Source organism: Ciconia boyciana, chromosome 5 (genome assembly GCF_034638445.1).
Source record: "Ciconia boyciana chromosome 5, ASM3463844v1, whole genome shotgun sequence".
Classification (NCBI taxonomy): Eukaryota; Metazoa; Chordata; class Aves; order Ciconiiformes; family Ciconiidae; genus Ciconia; species Ciconia boyciana.
The window spans coordinates 15,381,778-15,406,629 of NC_132938.1; the positions used below are offsets into that span (position 1 = coordinate 15,381,778).

At 40.5% G+C, this 24,852-nt stretch overlaps 1 protein-coding gene across 1 annotated transcript; it reads right to left on the reverse strand.

Moving 5' to 3' along the window:
* Positions 1–251: 251 nt before the first annotated feature.
* On the reverse strand, positions 252–23,193 carry WDR1 (WD repeat domain 1). Its single transcript, XM_072861419.1, has 15 exons — positions 22,950–23,193; positions 22,551–22,672; positions 18,515–18,605; positions 15,348–15,495; positions 13,740–13,920; positions 11,785–11,862; positions 10,968–11,048; positions 10,616–10,849; positions 9,676–9,765; positions 7,688–7,842; positions 6,919–7,006; positions 5,752–5,862; positions 5,037–5,210; positions 3,706–3,850; positions 252–1,653 (listed from the first exon to the last, which is right to left on the reverse strand). The coding sequence occupies exons 1-15, from the start codon at positions 22,963–22,965 to the stop codon at positions 1,544–1,546; spliced, it is 1,824 nt and encodes a 607-aa protein (XP_072717520.1). The 5' UTR covers positions 22,966–23,193; the 3' UTR covers positions 252–1,543.
* Between the last annotated feature and the right edge of the window lie 1,659 nt (positions 23,194–24,852).

Here is a 24,852-nt window from a genome sequence, read left to right on the forward strand (position 1 = left end):
ATTGTTAATAAACAGACATGCAAAATTGCTAATGGAGAGATGCAGTATGCACAAAGAAACCATGATGCAAAATATTCTGCTTCTTAGATAAAGCCTATGTCAACTCTTCTAATGTATATGTTGGTTTGCATGCCAGAAGACATCTGATCACCAGTCCTAACAATAAATCAACATTTTTCCTTTTAAAGAGATGTTTCACCAAGTCATTTTTGACAAGCGATTTTTTTCAGCAATTGAGCAATGGTCCACAGTATGAGAAGCAGCAAAAGCACTTTATTTGCTGTATAATTAGTGTCATTAGAAATATGATTGGTAAAAAAACAACACACAAGTCCACACAGAAAGGAAAGCTTAATAAAAACCAAAGAGCACTGGAGGGCTGGTGGTGGTGGTGAAGACTTAGCAGAGAAGTTTTTGTTTTTGTTTTTTTTAAAAAAAGTCTCCCAGAATTCTGGGCAGCAACAACTTCTTTTGGCCACTAGAGATGGTAACAAATCTTCCTACTACTTTGCATCAGAGTGTCCTCCTCCACCCTTGTTGGATTGCTAGCTTCAAATCACTTAAATGTGTTGTAGAGTGCGAGAAGGGAACTAAACACAAGATCATGATCTGTTCGCATTAGATAACGGCTTCCATGCAACTGTTCTGCACATGCAAAGGCATAAAACTTACTCAGCAAACACTATCTTCTCAAAAATCACTTCAAGTCATAACAATGGTTCACTTCAATTCCTGCATTTTTGAAAAGGTGGTAGAAATACTGCATTTTTTAATTAATAACATGCTTCTCCTCCTTCAAACAGAAAATACCTTTAATCTTTGAAACAATGATTTTTCTGACATTGAAATGACCAGACATTCTTAATCCATGAAAGTAACAAATGTTTCTGAAGCAAGAAGTTGCCACAACGATTATTTGTAAACATTATACCCACAACAGTAAGTACATCAAAACCCCACACTTGCACCTTAAAATAAACCACAAAGCTTTGACATGAAATACATAAAAAGTTTATTATGTATGTACCCCATTTTGTTATCTGGAGGAGAAAATCTGAGGCAACAGTTTGGTGCAGTACAGAGAAGCAAAGCAATATACAGTAGCTGCACACAGCTTGATTGGTTTCAGATCACAACTAAATACTCTTACTATGACCGTTAGTACAGAAATGTTCTGTAATTAGAAAAAATGAGAAGTATTACTCTCATGCTGTACAGTCTCATGTTTCTTGGTTAGAAAAGAACAACGGATTGAGTTTGAATCTTTCACGCCTGAATCTTTCACACCAACTTGCTTGGCTGTTGCCTCTGGAATGTTCAGCACAAAGGTTAAGCTCCAGACATAATTTAAGTGCTTTTCATGTGCAAACTGTTACTGGCTAAAGCTTTCAAAGTACATTTAATTACAGATATGAACACCCTGTAAAGATATGAGGATATGATAGTAGACCCAGAGGCCAATACAGATTCTTTAAGAGAAATGCTATGTTCCACTGCAGTAGTTCTAGTCCCTGATTAGGTCCTTCCAAAGAGAGGGCTTATTTCAATCGTAGGAGATAGACCACTCTTTGACTGAAGCATCATGGGATGTTGTTACCAGAGTATGTTCATCCAACCACGCCAAGCCGCTTACATGATGTAGCCTGTGAGCATCTGTATGGCAGTGTGAAATAACAGAAGAGAATTAGGAAGGCTAGGCTGACAAAGTAACTTTAGCACATATTACAAATGTGATTTTCAGCTGCATTAAATACTAGTAGTGTATTTTAAAAGTGACTACAAAATAACATAACAGAAGAATTCTGGCTATTTGTTGTGGTTTAGCCCCAGTCAGCAATTAAGCACCACACAGCAGCTTGCTCACCCTCCCCCCCTGGTGGGACGTGGGAAGAGAATCAGAAGAGCAAAAGTAAGAACACTCGTAAGATGAGATAAGAACAGTTTAATAACTGGAACAACAACAAAATAATAAGAAATTGTAATGAGAAGGAAAACAACAAGGGAGTGAGAGAGGAACAAAACCCAGGAAATAACAAGTGATGCAACTGCTCACCACCTGCCAACTGACACCAAGCCTGTCCCCAAGCAGTGACCACTGCCCCCCAGCCAACTCCCCCTAGTTTCTATACTAAGCATGGCATCATATGGTATGGAATAGCCCTTTGGGCAGTTTGGATCAACTGTCTTGGCTGTGCCCCCTCCCAGTTTCTTGTGCACCTGGCAGAGCATGGGAAGCTGAAAAGTCCTTGACCAGTGTAAGCACTACTTAGCAACAGCCAAAACATCAGTGTGTTATCAACATTCTCATCCTAAATCCAAAACACAGACCCATAGCAGCTACTAGGAAGAAAATTCACTCTATCCCAGCCAAAACCAGGACACTGTTGTAGCTAGAGATTAGCATAAAGGCTAAATTAGTTTGGGAACAAGGGGAGAGCTAACGGATGTTGTCTACCTGGACTTCTGTAAGGCCTTTGACATGGTCCCCCACAGCATCCTTCTCTCTAAATTGGACAGATATGGATTTGCTGGGTGGACTGTTCGGTGGATGAGAAATTGGTTGGATGGTCACATCCAGAAGGTAGTGGTCAATGGCTCAACGTCCAGATGGAGTTCAGTGACAAGTGGGGTCCCTCAGGGGTCTGTACTGGGACCAGTACTGTTAATATCTTCATCAATGACAGACAGTGGGATTGAGTGCACGCTCAGCAAGTTTGCAAATGACACCAAGCTGAGTGGTGTGGTTGACACGTCTGAGCGACAGGATGCCATCCAGAGGGACCTGGACAAGCTCAAGAAGTGGGCCTGTGTGAACCTCATAAGGTCAACAAGGCCAAGTGCAGGGTCCTGCACCTGGGTTGGGACAACCCCCAGTATCAATACAGGTGAGGGGATGAAGGGATTGAGAGCAGCCCTGCAGAGAAGGACTTGGGGGTACTGGTGGATGAAAAGCTGGACATGAGCTGACAATGTGTGCTTGCAGCCCAGAAGGCCAACCGTATTCTGGGCTGCAACAAGAAAAGCGTGGCCAGCAGGTCAAGGGAGGTGATTCTGCCCCTCTACTCTGCTCTGGTGAGTCCCCACCTGGAGTACTGCGTCCAGCTCTAGAGCCCTCAGCACAGGAAAGATGTGGACCTGTTGAAGCAGGTCCAGAGGAGGGCCACAAAAATGATCAGAGGGATGGAACACCTCTCCTATGAGGACAGGCTGAGAGAGGTGGGGTTGTTCAGCCTGGAGAAGAGAAGGCTCCAGAGAGACCTTATTGTGACCTTTCAGTACTTAAAGGGGGCTTATAAGAAAGATGGGGACAAACTTTTTAGCAGGTCCTGTTGTGGTAGGACAAGGGGTTAACAGCTTTAAACTAAAAGGGGGTAGATTTAGACTAGAGATATGGAGGAAATTTTTTTACAGTGAGTGTGGTGATGCACGGGAACAGGTTGCCCAGAGAGGTGGTGGATGCCCCATCCCTGGAAACATTCAAGCTCAGGTTGGACAGGCTCTGAGCAACCTGATCTAGTTGAAGGTGTCCCTGCTCATTGCAGGGGGGGTTGGACTAGATGACCTGTAAAGGTCCCTTCCAACCCAAACTATTCTATGATTCTAACATTCAAAGCCTGCTTACCATTAGTTCTAGGAAACAGGTACTGTGTTGGATTTCAAGAACTACTAGCAACTGACAAAAATAAGATTTTGAAGGAAAAATACCTGGTATCTTGACTCTGGTCTCTGGATCACTTACGGTCCAAACATATACCATCATGTCCATGCCTCCAGAAGCAAAGTGTTCATTGTCTGGTGACCAGGCAACACAAACAATTTTTGCATGGTGTCCGTAAAAGACATTGTGTTCCTATTTGAAATTTAGAGATACAGTGTTATTTTATTAGTTTAAGCTATTTCAGGAAGTCACTGGCTTTTAACATGTAGCATCACAATAAACTACTGCAGGACTCCAGACAATGTATATCTCGGGTGCAAGTGGATGCCCTACACAAAGTGGTGGCTTCATTTTATGCTATGTAAACACTTATCAGGCCAATAAAATCTGAACCTTTTTTACAAAACACTTTTTTGAAAAAACAAAAACATACCACACACACAAATGCTTATTTTTGTAAAAAAGACTTTCTGTGAAGGCTGGATCTGTAAAGTGCATGTGCAACAAGTCACTTCTTGCTTAGAGGTTTTTAAAATAACTCCACAGTTGTTTCTAAAATAAAATTCTTTCCATTTTTACTTAGAAAATGGAACGTTTTTGTTGAATGCCATCCTGCAGTTTTTACTTCACTGTAGTTTTGGTCAAAGCTTAATGACTTTACAGGCTGATACACATATTGACTGCTCAGCTGGAAAGCGGAAATTGCCCATTTGTTGGTTCTTGGTTAAAAGACACTACATTGAATGATAAAGTAAGATTCCCTGCCCTAACGCATTCCTTTCATTGCTTAGTTCTTACCATGGAAATGTGTGCCATAGCCGGCAGAATTTTATTGCTAAGTCTGCTTTATTTATTTCATTAAACTTTATTGTACTGCATGATTCTTATCAAATTGAGCCTGCATTCTTGTCCTTTTACAAAAATGCACACAAACTCTAACAGGCATGCATATATTTTGTTGACTTTTTTCCCTTTAAAAAAAACCCACACTAGTGATCCAGCTGACCTGAACAAGGAACATAAATACAAAAATTTACAGAGTATGTAAGTACTGCTAGCCTGTGGAAGTCCAACCCCTCCCCCATTTAACTATGTGTTTGTTATTAGATGGGTTTGAGTGTTTTCCCTGTAGCCAACCTACACCATACATTTCCTCATCTAGTCTTATGATCTGGAGGCTTCACATAGGCTGCTGTGAAAAGCAACACTAACTCAAAATACCAGGTAAACTGACAGTCACAGAAACACCAAATATACATCAATGATTTAACGATTAAGTCTCACCAGCTGCACTATATTTCACCACAACAGATTTAGATATGAGATGCCAGTCGATTTGTTTTTAAACAAGCAAAACTCCTCATACAACAATTCTTACCGCATAGCCATCAGAGACACTGAAGACAGTGACAACTTTGTTTGCATCACAGACTGCAAGAAAGGCACCATCGTGAGAATATGCCAGGTCAGTAACAGGACCTTTAGCTTCCAAAGACTTATCATCATTTTTCAGAGAGGTTCCTTGGATTGAATACAAACGGACATTCCCATCCTGCAAATGAGTAGTGAAGAAGGGGGGAAGGTACAAAAAAATCACTTTGCAATAGAAAGAGGAAAGCTTACTGAGTTTCTGGAACTTTTTGCACCAATTCTATCTGGTAGTGCTTATATTAAGAAATAGTTTAAAAAACCTGTCATTTATGCTGGCTACAATCCACCAAGTCTAGAATATAGACCTGATTTCTAGGATTTGCCTACTTTAAGCATACACTGGGTAAAAACAAGTTGACAATTTAAAACCAGCAAATATAAGATAAAAAAATGAAAGAGACATTAGGCCACAATGGTGGGAGAACTGGGGGAATGAAAGCCCAGGAATACCAATTACACATAGTTTACTTGTTACAATGTTGCTGTTGTTACAAACTGCCACCTACTACTTCTCAACACAGAATCACAGAGTCATATAGGTTGGGAAAGACCTTTAAGATCATCGAGTCCAACCATAAACACAACACACCTACTATTATTAAACACTTCTGTTACTAGTTCCAGTGTTCAAAGTAGTACAGTTTTAGGAAATGCAACCTTACCGCTCCTCCCACTGCTGCTGTACCTCCTCCGGGGTGAATGGCTACAGCTTCTGGCTCATAGCCAAGGTCATCAATTGCAAAACATTTTTTCTTATCTTTCATCAAGACAATCTGTAAATAAAAAACCAGAAACTAAGACCCTTCTTCAAAGTGCTTAATACAAAACTATGACTAAGCCACATTGCTTAGTCATAAGTACAAATCCACTCTGATTGCTCAGAAGTTTACTATATTCTGATCTTAAGGGAATAGTTTCATTCTTTAAAGAATAATTGAAAGAAATGCCTACGTGTGGTGACTAACTAATCCGCTGTACTGGAGTATTTATGTGCTCTAAATAGGTAGTGCAGGGCATGCTCTACTGCCTTCAGCTTCGCCTCATTTCGTTTGAGCATGAAAGAAACATGGACAAGACAGTATTTTTAGCAATGCTTACTCCCGTCCTGGTTCACTGTTAAAGGAAGGGAGGCAGGACCAAATCAGTAGCAAGTTAATACTGCGATGTTAAATTTTAAAGGGCTATTTCCTATGGACAACTGGAATTATAGAACTGGATAGTATAACTCACATGGAAAACAGGTTTGGGGAACACTACTGAAAATCCCAAGCATAAAACCAGCATCCATACAGAAGGCATAAATCATTACAAGTTAAGCATGCTTTGATACAATATAGTCCTGGTGCAATCTCTCTGGTTTTGCATGATTTGAATACTACCGGCAAGCAAGCTAGAGCTACCTATGCTGCACAACAGCATTAGTTAATTGGTTAGTTGGATTAATTGCAAAAAAAAAAAGGAGAAAAAAAAGCAGGAGCAAGACATCCTTTCCCCAAAATCGCATCACTAAACAGATCAGGCAAGAGCATGATTCAGACTGGTATAGCCTTCCAGCACCAGGCTGTATTGATAACAAATTCAGATGCATCCACACGAGGGACCATGTGAAATTTAAACCTATACATAAGACTGTCAAATTGGTACAGGATGCAAAAAGACAAGCCTATCAAGTATCCTGCTTAATTATGTTCCCCATAGCTCTTATTAGGAAATTCTGCAGATGTGCAAGGTGATCCCACACTAAACAGGTTTGTCAGAAACCATTGTGTTACTATACACAGCATTATTAACAGAGCAATTGTGTTGATTATCGACAAGTTAATACTTACTTGTCCAATGCATAGAACTACAGTATAACCACCAGGACCCACAGCTAAACATTTTGGCTGAACATCCATTTTCACAGCATCCTGGCCACTGGAGGAAGGTGTGCCAAGGTGGAGAAGCAGGAAGGACAAAGCAGAAAAAAATTATTCCATGCTTACCATTATTTAAAATTGCCTATTCAAATAATCACCCCCTAATGATCAAGAACATGCATAGTTTAATTTTTTATTATTGTTTTTAATAATCTGCAAAGTTTCCTTCTGTTTACTGTTTAAAGCATTAGTATCTTGATCAGTTAGTACACCTTTGAAGTGAAAGTCAATGTTACTATACTAGAGTCTAATTTTTTTTAAACTAACTAGGTGATCTTAATAGGATTCCTTAAAAGTTTTTTGCTTCAGTTGTGGTTTCCATGAAGAAACAGCTGTGTCCCACCCCTCCTAACCACATTTATTACCAATATTCCTGTGTATTTATGAATCATAAAATGAACACCCTTCCCACAGTTCCTTAACTAAGAGATCTGCCTTGTATCGGGTGGCTATCTAACCTGTGGAAGGGATGAGACAAATTGAAAAGTCTGGGATGCATTTCTTGTTGTCACAGAAAAAAAGCAAGGTTGGCACAGCAATAATTTCTACAGTTTCCATGGCAACTTAAAACCTGAATAAATTGCAGCATAAAATTCTTTACCATATAAAATCAACAAAACTCTTGCTGTAAAATAATTAGGGCTGCAATACTACAATAAAAGGCAACATTTTAACTAACCTGTAGTCCCTCTTGCTAAGGTTGGTATAGCGCACAGTGTCATCCATACTGCAGGTGACCAGCTGATCCATTTCATCCACTGCCATTCTAGAAACCTGGTTTGTATGGCCTTTCCCAGAAAAGCCATCATTCTCTCCAGTTTCAGAATCCCAGTAATGTGCATAATAGAATTAAGGAACATTTGAAGATAGTGGTGCAGTCAGATACAGCGTCATAAAGTTAAATAACGGACAGAATAGCTAAGGTTAGAAGGGACCTCTTGAGATTGTTTAGTCCAACCTGCTGCTCAAATCAGTGTCAGCTACAACAGTTGGGTTTTAAGTATCTCTAGGGATGGAGACTCCACAAGCTCCCTGGGCAACCTGTACTAGGGTGCAGCCAACCTCATACCCTTAAATGAACCTCTGATGTTCTGTAATGAGCTAAATGACCTACCATAGACAGTAGCAAATACTGGAACAATTAACATTAGGTCTGAGGATAGGAAATACTTTTTAAAGAATTACAGTTAGAAGTCCTGCAACATTGGCTTTCCCTGATGTTATATGTTAACATCAGTTTGAACTATTAACGCTATAGTACAGGTTTGTAAAGAAACCAGTCCTGTATTTATAACGGTTTATGCCAATGTGAAATCATTTTAATGCATCACAGCAAGCAGGATGAAGGACTGCAGTTTTATTTATAAGCTTCAGAACATTGAAAAAAAAAAAAGCCAAGTCTTCTAGCTGAACACATCCCAACCTCACCCTTTAAGATGCCCTTTTCGGGAACCAGGCTGCATTCCCAGTGTTTTGCTCCAGAAACCAAGAGGACTGAAATAGAGTCTCAAAAGAAGTACAAGTTCTCTTCAGTAGTGAGAAAGCCTGATGACATTTAGGATTCCAAATAAACAACACAATGTGTCACAGAACTACAAAAAAACACACCTTAACACAAGTGGGAAAAACACAACTGTAAAGAGAAATGCATGTTAATGGGTCAGAGATAGATGAGCAAGAGTTTATCTTTCTTGTCCTGAACATCTAAAAAACAAGATACATGACTTTCAGCACATGTTAAGATCTACCTATTGCATGTAACAGCAAGAGACAGCAATACATATTTTGCCTGTATGACAGAATACTTGGTAAGTTACAAGAGCCTAATTTATGTATTTACTTGCTCCTGCATATTAACAATCTAACTACCACAAAGTGACAATTGGAAATTAAGAACTTGTTTATATTTAGCAGGCAAGTTTAAAGCAACCAGTAAAATAGGCAAGTTAAGGGAAAGAAAAACAAACTTCTTCAGACATAAAATCATAGAATTATAAAATAGTTTGGGTTGGAAGGGACCTTTACAGGTCATCTAGTCCAACCCCCCCTGCAATAAGCAGGGACACCTTCAACTAGATCAGGTTGCTCAGAGCCTGTCCAACCTGAGCTTGAATGTTTCCAGGGATGGGGCATCTACCACCTCTCTGGGCAACCTGTTCCAGTGCTTCACCACCCTCATTGTAAAAAATTTCCTCCATATCTCTAGTCTAAATCTACCCCCTTTTAGTTTAAAGCTGTTAACCCCTTGTCCTACCACAACAGGCCCTGCTAAAAAGTTTGTCCCCATCTTTCTTAAAAGCCCCCTTTAAGTACTGAAAGGTCACAATAAGGTCTCTCTGGAGCCTTCTCTTCTCCAGGCTGAACAACCCCACCTCTCTCAGCCTGTCCTCATAGGAGAGGTGTTCCATCCCTCTGATCATTTTTGTGGCCCTCCTCTGGACCTGCTTCAACAGGTCCACATCTTTCCTGTGCTGAGGGCTCCAGAGCTGGACACAGTACTCCAGGTGGGCTCTCACCAGAGCAGAGCAGAGAGGCAGAATCACCTCCCTTGACCTTGTGTCCAATAAACATAAGTTTTTGTCTTTGGCAAAGCTTTTTTTTTCCCCCCTCCTAATGAGCTCTCTCAGACTATAAGGCTAGAACATATATCACTATCATTCAAAGGATATTAATATGACCATCATTACTTCCAGAGTAAATATAGGACTTCCCACCGTTTTTATGTACTGTAAGACACTGAATTGATTTACTATGACCCTGTGAATGGGACACAAAAAGTAATTACTCATGGGCAATTTTTCATCTTAACACATACATAAATCAAACCTATTTGAGAAGAATCATAGGTTATTCAGAAAATAACGTATCATTTTATTCACAAGCATTGAAAGTCACCCAGAATACAAATCACTAGTTTAAGTGACTGCACCGTTACTGTTACAGCATTGCTATTTCCATGTACCACTCCTTGAAGAGACCGTGAATAGACACGGTGAATATCGTTATTAGCCTGCTGGGCTAAAATATTTTAATGGCCTTTTCATCAACAAAGTTTGCTTTTCAGGCACTTTATGATTCAAGGAAGAGGGCTAAATATGGTCATGTACCCACACCAACTGCCAGAACTATAGCAGCAACAGCAAGAATCTGGGACGTCTGTTTCTAGTTCATGTAAAAATGTAAGTTCCCGTGAGAGTGCTGTGTCAGCGAACTCTTTAATTCCTAAAATTAAAGCTCAATTGCACAGTAACCCTAGTCACCTTGTTCACAATACACTAGGTCTGGTAGAATGAGACATCACTGGTAGTTTTCTATCTATGCTGTATTTCTTTTCTCACCTCAAGAATGCTTAAAAGCTGCTATGAAAGATAAATTGATAACCTTAACTGAAACCAAAAATCAGTCTGTATATTTGCACAAAGTACAGTATCATGCATGTAACATTTTAACTTCCTCATTCATATGCCTGCAAGAGTCAGTCACACACAGCTTCTCTGGCAATGCTAATTTAACAAAACCATTTTTCAAGTTATTATTCCATCTAGACAACTTCAACCACTGAGTCATTTATTGCAGAAACTGGTGCAACAACAGAAGTTTAACCTACCTTTATGACACGTAAAGGCTTATTTGGATTGTTCTTGTCCAAATAATTGATATAGCCAGACAACGAGATAGTCAGTAAGTGATCTTTCTGCCACAAACAACCCAGCTGTTGATCCAACACGTTTGATCCCATGTTAAAAGTATTGACAACAGAATTAGCACCAACATCCCAGATTTTAGCAGTTTTATCTCCAGAAGCAGAAAGCAACTGACTACTGTCAGGGCTCCAACTAATCTGTAAAAACAAATGTCACCACAAGATAGTAAATGCATTTATTACTGCAAGACTTCACAGTCCATGAACTTGGTAATGAAATACTACGGTCCATTTATACAAATGAAGTGATACTTACAGCATAAATACCTCCATCATGAGCTTTGCCTCCACCAAGAGCACACACTTTCTCTCCAGTCTTCCCATCATAGACAAAAATCTTAAGAGAGCACACAGACATATAACTTAAAGGGAAAAGCAGTAACAGAAAAACACCCCAAGAACTGAAACACTGTTACTTGCACTGCACAGATCATTCTTTCATTATATGGCAGGCTTGCAGGTTTGTCAAACACTAGATTTTTGAAGAAGAGGCACAAGTATTCCTACATTTAAGATTAAACAAAATGAGATGACAATTGTAAATAATCACAGTAAGCCACTCAGTACATTGGATCCTGACATTTGAAATTCTGGAAGATGTTACATTTTTTACTCCAGCTGTGATGGCAGCTGCTTCGCACTGCAGTCATGGGAATCTGCTCTCTTAGAAGGAGGAGCTACCTATGGTATCAGTGTCATTGTCAAACCTGCCCTCATCAGTAGGGACTCCACATGGAGCTGGGTTGCTATCTATGAGTTTAGTATTTCAGCCAGACTTCTCAGGATCCTAACAATGACATAACATATTCCAAAAGTCTAGTATGTTCCTGCCAAGATAACCTATAAGAGAAGTAATATGAAAGGGAGATGAAACAAGGAATAAAGCTGAGTGACAATAGTGTGTTTGACATCAGTTGTTACAGCTTTATAGGATGATACTTAGGAGTTTAAGCCAGTCATTTCTTGGCGTGAAAAAAGCAGCAACATGTATTTTACAATACTAATCCTATTCCCAAAATGCACAAGAAAATCTCATGCTAAAATCACTACAAAAAGAGTTCCTTGTTTTTTACCTGGCCATCTGCACTAGCTGTAGCAAATCTGTTCCCATCAGGAGAAAACCTCACACAGTTCACAAACCGTGTATGGTCCTGTAGGAAAAAAGTAAGAATCACACACAAAATGAGAACAGACCTTTTTACATAGAAGATAATCTAGTAACAATGAAGTTCTCTTACATGTGAACCATAAGTTAGCTGTGTAGGAGATGCCTGCTGTAGAGAATTGCTATGGAACAAGTCTAGCCTCTATCTAAAGAGGATCATGGGGATCAAGAACAGTCCAGGGAAGAAACTGTGACATCAATACTGATTTAGTTCAAGTAACTTAGCACACTACCAGGTGAACAAGTACCCAGTTTCAGGGATAGGTAGAAAAAACCCCGCAGCTGCAGCCTAGACAAACACGGGATTCTTCCCCTCTGGTCACTGAATTATTCTGCAACATTCTCCAGATTTTGACTCTTGCTTCATTGTGCAAGTAAGTTTGACACAGAAGAGTACTTTATCCTTCTTATTGTAAAAAACACAGGCATGAAGAATAAATTATTATTTTACGGGAATTCCATTTCTGGGAGATTGCATTAGTGGTAGCTCTGTGAAATAAGCAGGCAAGACTGATGTATGCTCCCCAAATAGACTATTTACAAATAGGAGACTATTCAAACCATGCTAACTAGAAAACACGCGTTAAATAGGGAAGCACCACAATGAGGCCAAAGCTCCCATGTAAAGAGATTTGGGAGACTATTTTTAGTATTATGAAAGGCAGGTTCTAACCTACCTACTTTAACTATAGATTTTTTTTTTCCTGATGATACCTCAAGCTCTAATCTAAACCATGTAACAGCCTGTACCAGAATCCCATACATCAACTCAAATATCACTTTAAAAGGAAGACTGCATCACATACCAGTCTAAGCAGCACTGGTAAGCGATTCAGACTTCAGAGTTCCAAAAGAACAAGCTTAGCAAAATGCAAGTATCAACTTAAGTTCAGAAATATATTAGGCAACTACATCATTTCATTGGATTGCAGAGCTCAAAACAATTCCTTTTCTAGAACTGAAATGGAATCCTTACTAAAGTCAGTGTACGAAGACTACTCAAGGCACATACTTAAGAAAATAAAAGGCCTACTACTGTGTTTTTAAAAATGAAATAAGAACTAAACATCTTGAATGTACTACTGCAATAACATCCAGTATCTCTGCAATAGTTTTGTTTTTTTGTTTTTTTTTTTTGAGGCAAGAGACATGTCTTCTGCCATCAGAAACAGCTGCAGAAGCTTTTGGCTTTTTATTTTCTTTGGCCTCAAGTAACAATGAATGTCTTAAATGTGGTACTTCCCAGCTTTGTTTCATTTACATAAGAGATTTTAACTATCACAATAAGAAACAAAAAGTGAAAAGAAATGTAGAAACAGAAAATTGACCACAGAAGTTACATACCCATTCCTCATTGTAGAAATCAGTTACTTTTTCAAACATCTACACTCATCCTTTCTAAGCTGCCCTGGGATTTCAGATTTAAGCACACTTAAGCAGATTGGAAAATTCCATTCACACCACCATATTTCTTGAATCAAGCACCTTGGAGAATATTAAGAAATTCTACGCAGGTCTGCACTGGGAGGCAGAGCTCAGAAAGCACCAATAGGGCCAATGAAACATCCTACTTCGTAAGTTACAGAAGAGGATGAAGAGCCATTAAAAGAAAAAAAATTGGAAGAAGTGCTTCAGGTTTTCTTCTTAACCAATCATTTATTTCAGTTTTCTTGGCATAAGACAAGCCTTCAGTTATATTCATATATGGGTTTAAGAAAGCCACTTGACACCAACAATGCCTCAAAAGGGGGAGCTAAGAACTTGTTATAACAGCTAGTCGTGACAAGAACTGCAAGCTTGTTGGAAAGCTTTTAGTCAACTTGCTGCACAGTTTAACAGAGCCATATCTAAACTTAAACTCACACTTATTGTAAACTTGAACTTGAATGGCGGTCCCTCAAAGAAAGCAGCACAGTTGTCATCACTGCCAGTTGCCAGACGATATGGTCTTGTTTGTTTAATGTCCACACTATTGATCACTTTGTTGTGCCCAGTAATCTCGCCAACAGAAGAACCACTATCCCACAGGAACACTGCTCCGAATCTAGTTAGAAAACCACACAATAACTACAATTCATAAAAGTTACATGTAGATTAACTCCTTGAGCATCTGCAAACAGCAGATTTGAGTGCACACAAAGAAAAGAAATTAGGTCATCTTGTTAATCTCACACAAGCGCATCATAGTTCCCTGAAGGATATTTGAGATCTTGCTGGAGAGAGAATCTAATCTTCAGTAGGAGACATTTGCTGAAGGGGACAGACAAGCAAGTTTTATGTATAAAGCTTCTAAAATTCAGAGATCCAAGAGATATTCTTCAGTAAGTCTGTTGGTTTATAAAAGAAACCAGTAAGTTATTCTGTCTGCCTAGTCACTACACAGAATGCAGAAAGCTAGGATAACAATGTCATCTGATCATTTATCTGATTATTTAGCCTAGATCGGGTACCATCACTTTTACAACTATTATTACTTAAACATTTAAGGTAGAAGAGTTATAACAGCACTTCTGTCAGTTCTTACTTTAAATCACCTTAAAAAAAAATCAGTATAATCAATACAGTGGCATTAAACTGACAGAGCATTGCTATTAAAAAGCGGTTCTATAGAATCACTTCAGCAAAATTCTAGACCAAAAGCACTCCACCTAACAGGAAACTGGCAGACTTTTTAAAGTAGGAGAGCAAATTTACACAGTATCTAGCCAGGAGCAGGTGGGGGTGGAAGGAAGGATGGAGGACAAAGAATCTCTCTCAAATATCAGGACACAGTACATGATGGTGATTAAAAAAAATGGTGCAGGGCGTCAGGGAACAGGACCACATCATGTTTTTCAGACCTTTAGGCATAAGACTACCTGGTCTGGACTCTGCCTTAAAGATCTGTCAGTCTTTAAACATTAAAGAAAGGACACAAACCTGACTGTGCTGGGCACCTCATTTAGTCAGACAAGGACAACTGGTTGTGATTTTCTTTTAATTAACATAGTAAGGCCTAAAAATACAAGCATGTTGCTGAGACAGAAAATTCAGATACACTTTTTTTTTTTTACTCTTATTCGATCATGTCCTCTCAATTTGGGAGGAGTGAAAGAAGAGGGAGAAGAATTATCTTGTGGTTCTACCTTCCTACTCTCAGAATTAGACAAAAAATCCACCAAAAGGCATACTGAACAGCTATTATTGAATGCAATACCCACCTCAAAAACAAACAAGACCCACACAATTTTAAACTGAGCAATTCTAACAGAACTGTATTTTCTAAGTAGTTTTACAGCTGTCAAATACTGCATAAAGAATTCTGCTGCAGAACAGCACAACTTGAAGTCTGAACAGGGAACTAGCCATGATTTTCTTTCCTTGAAAAATTAAAAGCTTTCTGCAAAGAACCTGCTTTGTTAGAATACAGAGCTTTACAGTATATATGTGTGTATATATATACACACACATGCGCGCAAAAGAATTACTCACTTTTCCCTTCCTTCGCCAACCACAGCAATTCTCTTGCTGTCTTCAGTCCAGGCAAGGTCCTTTATTTTTCCTGCAAACGGCTGATATTCATACTTCAGTAGGTGTTCCTTCTGTGTAGTATCCCAGATTCTCAGCTTTCCAGAGACATCTGCCATAATAAAATAGAATATAACTATTGTTGTTCCAGCATGACTCAGTCACATGACTCAGCAATCTGCCAGGATACAGATTTTCAGCTACACCAAACATTTGTACTGGGGACCTATTATCTTACCCTATTACGATTACTACAGATCACTTGATTTAGGAACGCTGAAGACTACATCTGCTTCACTGAATTATGTTTTTAACCAGATATTAAGGTTCAAAACATGCAGCAATAAATACAACACACGGAGACAACTTTTGCAAACAGACATGTGAAAAAAGTTGCACAGTAAGAGGGTAGAAACTCTAAAGTTATCAGCCAGTATGCGTTAAGTATCTGTGTCACACACAAAAAAGAAAACCAAACCACCCCCACCTCCCCAGCAGCTACAAGATAGCTTACCCACACGTCATTGGGAAGTAAGCCACCCTATGCCTACAGTAAAGAGCAATCTGATGGACAGTAGCTGATGCACTAAAATTCATACCTCAGCTTTTTTGTACCTTCAAAGCAAACCTGTTCTGCATACAAATACCAGGTATACATAAACATACAAAGAGATTTCTACCCATAGAACTCAATGAATGCACACTCATCGGCATACTTTTTCTATACAGAAGCATGTACACACTTAATGTTGCACGTGGATACCTGCACTACCTGGATTACTACAAAGGAATCCAACATTATATTAAAAAATGGTAATGTCACAAGCAGCAGACATAGCACAGTTCATAACAATTTAAGACTTAATATAATGAAAGCTTCCTTGGTCACCATTTGCTCTCAGTATTACACAGCCCTAGAGCTTGCTTCTATTCAGAGCAATTACTGTGGTGCAGCATTGTAACCAGAGGAATTGTTCTATACACAGACGGGTTTACACATCTCTAATGAAACCCACACAGCAAATTCTGTGTGTATTGGACCCTTCATAAAAGCCACTGTTTTAGAATAAACCACATGCTAAAATATATACCTTTCACCTCAGCAGAACATTTTTGAGTTCTGATTACCATTTATTGGTGCATCTTCACCATTCAATTTAAACATACAGCAACCCTGTATCGTTGAGACCTGATCATAGACTCATCTTCTCCACTTCTGCTAAAAGGACAGATGCAGAATCCTCCATTTTACATAGAGAACTTGTTATTGAAGCAGAATTTTAATGTGAACTTCAAAATCTAATTGTTTGCTCCATCTATGAATAGATAGGAGACATATAGCTTTAACTTTGTGGTATCTCCCATTACTACCTCCGTTATGACTGCAGTAAGAAATTACCATAAAAGTCACAAAGCATATTGCCAAAGGTTTGTCTCATCAAGCACATGAAGTATTAATGCAGGTTGCATGGCTAATGCAAATTTATAGATAGAGAAATGAATCTTACATGTTATACTTAGAAACAGCTTAAACAGCCTGATACTATCTTCAGACTCCATGCTCAACAGTATCACAAAACTTTATAAACAACATACAGAAGACACTTTTTAAAAGGGAAATATTAACAGCTGAAACTAATTTACTTGGATATGACAGACAACTTTTGAAAAGAGTCAACTGAATACTCCCCCTCTAGGAGCAAGGAGCTTCCTTAAGCTGATCACTAATGAAAAACTTCTTCACAGATCAGGCTATGTATATATAACTGTTCTTTTACAGAGGACTGAAAATCTGCAAGGCTACAAGAACAAAATAGATGGTTATTCTGAGGATTAAGTACAGCACAAACCTAGAGCACCAAGTCTGTAGAATAAACAATGCAAACTGGATTTTAAGAAGGTATTCAATTTGACATATGGTCCACACACAAGACTGAGCCAAGAAAATCCTGGCTCTGGTTCCTGGGGCGGGGGGGGGGGGGAAAGCGCTGTGCTATCAGTGTTCTTAAAGCTTTCCTAGTACTCAAAAGATACATATTCTAATACAGCTTTCTGATATGCATGAAGCCAAGAAGGAAAGAACATTTTAAAAAATATTGTTCCCTTAAAGTTGCTGTGAAAGAAATTCCCATTCTATTAAGACCTGTGCATGAGTCTGGACTCCCTTTCTAAGGAGCTCGTATTCAGAATATTTTATTTTCAGATATACTACTTAGAAAGTATTTCTGTATTTGGACACATTACTTGCTTCTGAAGTGTTTCTAATTGACAATGGCAAGCAAATTAAAAAAAAATCCATAGATTAGCCGCAATTGTTTTTAAGAAATGGAAGCTATAGTATTGAATGTATCAATATTCTTTAACTGTATACCAGTCCTCCTGAAAAAAGATCAATTATTTGAAGCAAGCTTCTATTAAAAAGGGTTTGTTTAGTTCTTTGTAAAACTAAAATAAAAAACTGTAGCCATTTCAGCTAGCAAGCCAGGAAATTCATGCTGTAGAAATTCATGTTACCCATTCTCAGACTCTTGATTCACATACATTACATGGAAACTGAGAATCAGCCTTCTTCCCTGCTAACTTACCAAAGAAAGCTTTTTTAGTTTAGGTTACAAATGTAAGAAAAATCATACCAAGTCTTGCCAAGTTTGGTCAGGAAGAAAGGGGGAGGGAAAAGAAAGGAGTATATACTCTTCTAGAATCCCTCCCCTGTCCTCAAAGTATAAAAGTTTGTTAATAAACTGAAACAATAGCCCTGTATTTCAGAAATAACTTTTCATTCTGCTGCACGTACACAAGTCATTCATTACACTAAGATTTGTTCTCTTTACGCTTCACACTAAGTATTTAAAGTTCATTTTCAGGTTCTTTTTGATTTAAATAATAAATTTTAAGATGACCAAGCATGTCACTAAACTCACTGCTTTAGAAAGAAGTTAGAGGAACAACTACAGAAATCATTCCTCCCTCAGGCATGTATACGTAATTCCATTGAAGCATGCCACATTGACTACGTATATTCTGTACATAAATGTGAAGCGTTACTACTCTGTTTTGCCAGTAAGTTTTGCATCAAGCATTTTAACAGCTCTGTCCACATATCTCATGCAGCATGTGCACCGATACTTTACCTCCAGATGCTATGTAGAATCCACTGGGAGCATACTTGGCAACTACAACCTGATGGGCATGCTCAGTGTAGATGTCAGCAACTGCAGGATTCTAGTTTAAAGGAAAAAAAAGTTACTAAGTTGTATTTCCTGGTTTTCAAAGGAGTAAAATCAGACATTCAAAGATAAAATTCAGAATTTCTCCTCACGCTCCTTCTCCCACACCCTTCCTTCCAGCTTAAATGGAGCTATTGTCTAAAACTGAGAAGTGCAGCACACATTGCAGAACACTGCTGTCCAATATGACTAAAACACCACACTAATTTCTAACAACTGACACAATTAAAGTACTTCCTCTAACAGCCAGAACTGTTGTGACCCTTTCCTCTCCAACACCTGCTGAAAGGTAGAAAAACACTCTCCAAAATAATAGGCCAAGCATCGGACTTTCTTTTTATGGGGCTAGCCCAGGTAAGGCAGTTACCCAAGTAAATACCAAACATGAGCTGTGGTTTGCAATATACATCCAAAAGTTCTACTATAGTTGAGTATGAAAATTAAGCATACAGTTAACCATATTGCATGGCTGTTAATCATCACCATGTACTCAAGATCACTCAGTAACCAATGAGGTGTGCAAGGCTTGCTCTTTCTTGCCAATTGCTCTCTGGTTAAAAAGCTAGTAGATGGATTAGCTGAAGAAAAGATGTTTTCCCTAGTATTAAGAGCTGTACTGGAATTCTGAAAGAAATTCACTGCCACTCCAACACAATTTTATCTCTTCAGTCTTAAACATGTTTTCAGATGCTTCAGGTTGGACACTAAAACTAACTCAGTGTCTCAGCAGATCAGTAGTGTCATACTACAGAGGTGCCACACAAATCAAAAAAGGATGACATCAAAGCAAAATCTGCTCTCAAATTAACTGTATAAAGAACCCATTCTGCACATCTTCCAAATACAGTGCATATATGCTACAACAGTAACACACTACTCCTTAGAAAAATTTTTCTACCAGTTAACAGGTATCTTCCAGCTCCAGAAACTTGACTCATATGGTCAAGACAAAAGTCCATTTTAACTGCTATAATTAATACAGATTTATTCAACCAAACCAGAAAACCACCTGATGTTATGGTATGACTCAGCCATCCAATCAGGAAAAACTAAAACACCTGCTCTGTGTAAGAAGCACAGTCTCCTGCTTGCAAGAGTTCTTGCTGTTGCAGTACTGTTACATCTCAGGAGACAGAATACAGCTTACTCATGCAAGAAGCAGTTCTTTTTCATTCCGGCTTTTATACATTGCTTGAGTGCGTTATAGCCCTACTTAAGTCACAATCATCTGCATTTACAGTATGCACATTACTCTCCATTCTGCATGCAACTGGATTTTAACCAAGCAAGACAAGATAATGTTTTCCCCATGCTATAGCTGCATCAGCTACAAGTTCATGGAGCTCAAAAAACCCCCACACTTCATTAGTAATGGCATACATTAGTAGCTGCTATTTTACAGCAAGAATCTCCAAGAGTCCAGGAAGCTAAGAAGATGAGAGACTGGACTTAACAGACTGACTTAAGGGGTTAAATGAAAGATAGACTCCTAAATTTAAGATATAGTAAATAAAATCAGGAAGCCAGGTAATAAGTTAGAGCTGCCAATTTAAATGCCATTTGATAACATTATTTCTGCTTGTAAAGTCATTTTTTTTACCTTGTATGTCTTTCATATCAAAACCCAAAACAACCCCACTTCTAAAGAGATTTTAGGATAAGATTATATTGTTAGCTGGGACAAAGGCAGTACCTAATACTAGATTCAACAAGAAGAATGGGCTTGTGTGGCTTATTTGAACGCTGAAACCAGAGCCACATATGAAAGTGAGCAGTTGAAGTTCCAAGCTTCAAAGTAGGTTTAGACCCATGAAGACAATCAAATATTAACGAGGTATGAAACCTTACAAATATCACTAGCACTTCTGACTCACAGTGCTTTTCCAGCACCGTTCTAGGACTTTTTCTCATTAAAGTAAGCCTCTAGGTCATGCTCAAAGATTAAGCATTAACCCTGAACACTATATTCATCACCACTGATTAGCTAATACTAGATAGCTTGAGACTTAAAAGAAAGGTGATCCCTGCATTTTGATGACCTGTTTTTTTAATTAGAGTAAAACCATCCCACTGGAGAACTGTTCATGGACAAATTACACACAGACCTCCCAGTATTTCATCTGGTTGTTGCAAACCATTATACAGGCTTCCATATTTTTCAGAGAAGGCATAGCTCAACTAAGAGCGGAGACACTTCCATGTCAGGTTAGGAACAAACTGCAACGTTCTCCAACACAAAAGCCATAGCACAGGCTTTAGTCAGTTTTTGTGTCACTGCTACAATACATTCTGTAGTTGTCTGCAGAGCATCGCCTGTCATTTATTAACAGTAGCAGACTCTGCTTGCCAGTTAGGTAAGTTTGCATATTAGCATGAATTACACCATAAAACTGAAGGATTTATGACTTCCATTCTCAACTTCCTTGGAGAGTTTAAACAGTCTAAGTTGAATTCCCACAACCCCACCTCGCCTGTACTCTGACCTTGCCATGTGCTCTACGTTCTGGCTCATGCTGGGACTAACATTTGCACTGAGCAGATCTTCAGTGAGCTGATTCAGGAAGATAAAAGCAAATTGTTTTCTTCCAATTTAACCCCCAAAATGGGGTCAGATGAGCACTAATGACAGTGCAAGGGAGGAGGTCACAATCCATAACTTGGGCAAAAACTGTAACATAAGCAGAGTGGCTTTTCTCTCTTCTCTCATCACACTGTGTGCCATTACAGTGTTTAATTTGGGCTTCTGGTTTCAGAAAATTGAACTTCTTGATACCAAGAGTGAAACACTATTACAACAACATTATTCTGAGACATTGAAACCAGAGTGGAAGCTCATTTTTGTTTTCAAGTGGTTGAATTTAAACTGATATCAAACAAATATGCAAAGAATTAAGTTATTAGTAGCATTTCTGTATTATGGCATGACAATGAAGAAATGTCTGAATATAGTGCGGATGACGAGATGAGTCAGGAAAACAGCTCATAAAAATTCAGTTTGCAAAGGTGATTTACAGAAGCAGCCATAAACAAATCCACTGTTGTGGAGACCTAGAAATTCCAGAGAGGTATGACTTGTCCCCCTGCAGCCCTCCCCGCTGCAGGCCAAATCTGCAGTGAGAGAGGAAAGTAGACGAGAATTTGATTTTCTAAAGAACAAACATTTACTTTGAAGAAAAGTATTTTTTGAAAACCAGTAGCAAGACAATAGCCTAGACTTGTAATGCTTCCTCCATACTTCTCAAAAGGATGCCATCTTTGAAAAGAAATAATTTAAATAACTCACTTAACATTTCTCTAGTTACTACCAGAGAAGAAAAAAAAACAAACAAACCCAAACCTCCACACCACTGAAAACATTAACTGGGGCATTCTAATATTTAATCGATGGGAAAAGTTCCCTGTGACCAGGGCTGAGAACTCAACATGCAGACAGCTTGCCACAGAGTCAAGCAACTGATAACTGTTTTGATTCCTGGAGCAGGAGGGGAGAAGCTACGAGCTAATGCATTTAAAGGTAGATGTTTGCAAGTATTTGCATGCTTCTCTTACAAGCCAATGCAAGGGCCCAATACGGCAAATAGGGAAGAGTTAATCTATTAGGCAAATACAATGCTCAACTTCATAATAGTGATACTTAAGAAGATAAACAGGGCCAACCAGAATATACCAGTCTCTCATCTATAAGTCCTATGCAAAGAGAGGGAGGAGAACTGCACATTTTGCTGAGATTTTCTACAGGTTTTTACAGTCGCTGCCCATGGTTTTATGCCTGAGTCATGCATCCTGCTTATTCCCCTGCTGCTGATCACAGATCTGTGACCTCAATTGAAATTACCAAGAGTGAATGAAACACAGGCTATTAAGGGAGAGGGGCCGGGAAACAAAATGAAACTTAGCGAAAGCTCTATACTACGAAACAAAATAAATTAGGATACATTACATCAATGTTTCTGATGACGACACATTTTCCATTGGTATAAAGAAAATTGTTGCCCTTCGGATCACCTCCGATAATTTTGGAAACGCCTCGTTCAACCTGCGGGAGGCTGGCGAACACTTTTTCTACGGGAAAAAGAAAAGGGGGGAGGGGGGAAATAAGCCTTTCGTTCCTCCCCGTTAACGGACGCCAGCCGAGCAGCCAAACGCCCTGCCGGCAGGCGCGGTCACTTGTTGCTGTCAGCGGGCTGTGAGGAACCGCCGGCTCCGCGCCCGCCTCCGGGGCAGCAGAGGGCCGCCCGGCGGCCCCCCAACCAGCGGGGCTGCGCGCCGCCGCCACCCAGTCCCCAACCCGGCACCTCGCCGCTCCGGCCCGCCCCGCTCCGCCTCGCCGGGGGCTTACTGATCTCGTACGGCATCTTCGCCCACTTGTTACTGCGGCGGGCGGTGGCGCTGGGAAGGAAGGGCTGGGAAAGGGGGCGAGCGCAGCCCCGCGCAGCACAGGCGGACCGGCCTCTCACTCTCCCCGCCGCCGCTACCGCTGACTACTGCTGCTGCTGCCGCTGCCTCAGCCCCGCGGCGCCCAGCGGCACGAACCAGGAAGCGCCCGCGCGGCTCGCCGCTCTCCCCTGCCTTTGACCATATATAGTCAACTCTGCTCGCGCCGCGCCGCTCCCCGCCAGCCCGCGCCCCGCTCCCTCCCCCGGAAATGCCGTCGGCTCGGCCGGGCCCGGCGGGGGCTGCGCTGGGGCGGCCGCAGGAGCCGGCCCCGCCCCGGCAGGGAGCCGCGCGCAGGCCGCGACGGGCGGGGGAGCCGCGGCGGGCGCCACACGGCGGCTCTGCCCGGCCTCGAGGTGGGCGCCGCCGGGCGGGCTGCGCATGCGCGGGCCCTCCCCCGCTGTGGGCCTCCTCGGCGCATGCGCACTAGTGGCCGTGCAGCCGCGCTGGCCGCGGCGAGGGGGGGTTGGGGGGGCGGTCAGCGGCGTTGTTATGGGGACAGCCGGGCCGGTACGGAGAGGAAATCCGCGCTGATCCCAAGGGAAGGCGGGGTGTGGGGAGAGAAGGAGGCCTAGCGACGCTGAGGGAGCGGGAGCTGCGGGTGTGTGGAGAAACAGGCCGGGGGGAGCTCCCCCGCTTGCCATGTCGCTCCTTTCCTGCCTTCTTGTCATCGTGTGGTGAGCGGCTGCGGGGCAGCTCCCACTGGCTCTCTTCACCTTGAGGCAGCAGCTTCTGACTCCCATGGCATCGCTAAACGTAGCTGCTGTGCGGAATTTGTCTCAGTGATAGCTGTTGGGGCACCGGGTCTGTGCCCTAACTTATTGAGAGGACAGACCTCTAGTTTTGCTTGGGAACCACCATATTTATAAGTAGGGATTGCGTCAGCTGTAGTAACCTGCAACAGAGGCTATGCAGGTCTTCTGGTCCTTGATTTCCTCCTTTTACAGAGGTGTTGGGAAGGCACTTCCTGTCTGCAGTCTGTATTTCCTTGAAGATCAGTCAATCTCATCTCTTAAACATTTATGATTATGTTATAATTAGAATTATAGAATCATTTAGGCTGGAAAAGACCTTTAAGATCATCAAGTCCAACTCTTACATTAATAACAGGGCATATTCCCATAGTTTTATGCCATCCAACTCCAGATATTGCTGAGGTACTTTACAAACTGCGAGTTTATCTCAGAGTTGTCCCCTGAGGTCAAGTTGGATGTCCGCTTAAATTAACGTGGACAGCAAGGCATAAGGAGAACAACATGCTATCCTTCATGTCTCCTATTATAGCTTTGGATAAATTGTATTTTTCTCTCCTTCCTAATGCTATTAATATAAATCATGAGTATACCATCGGTTCTGCATGATACAGCAAGGCAAAGCATTTATATCTAAGTGGCAGAAACTCCTGAAATAGGTGCTGGTTTGTACTTTTGTCCCTTTAACTTGCCTCATTCATAAAGTGAGTTAGTTTTTTCATATGAAATGGGAAAAATGCATCAGGATAGATGGGTATGACAGGAATGCCTTGCATGGCACGTAAATATAGTATATAGTAATAGCAATGCTCTTGGTGTGTTCTTGGTCAATCGACCTGTAAAACAGGCCTGGGGAAGCCCTGTGGGACTCTCCATTGGGGGTTGGGAGAACATGGCGGGGGGGAGAAGAGAAATAAAGTTTTAGATTCTCAAATGCAGGAAGAACCAGCATTGCAGTTTAGGGCTATAGAGACTTTCATGCAGGCAGGTCTAGGCAGTTCAGGATGAAAGAATGCCAAAACTTCCCCAAGAACCTGTCCTGAGTTGGCTTGTGTA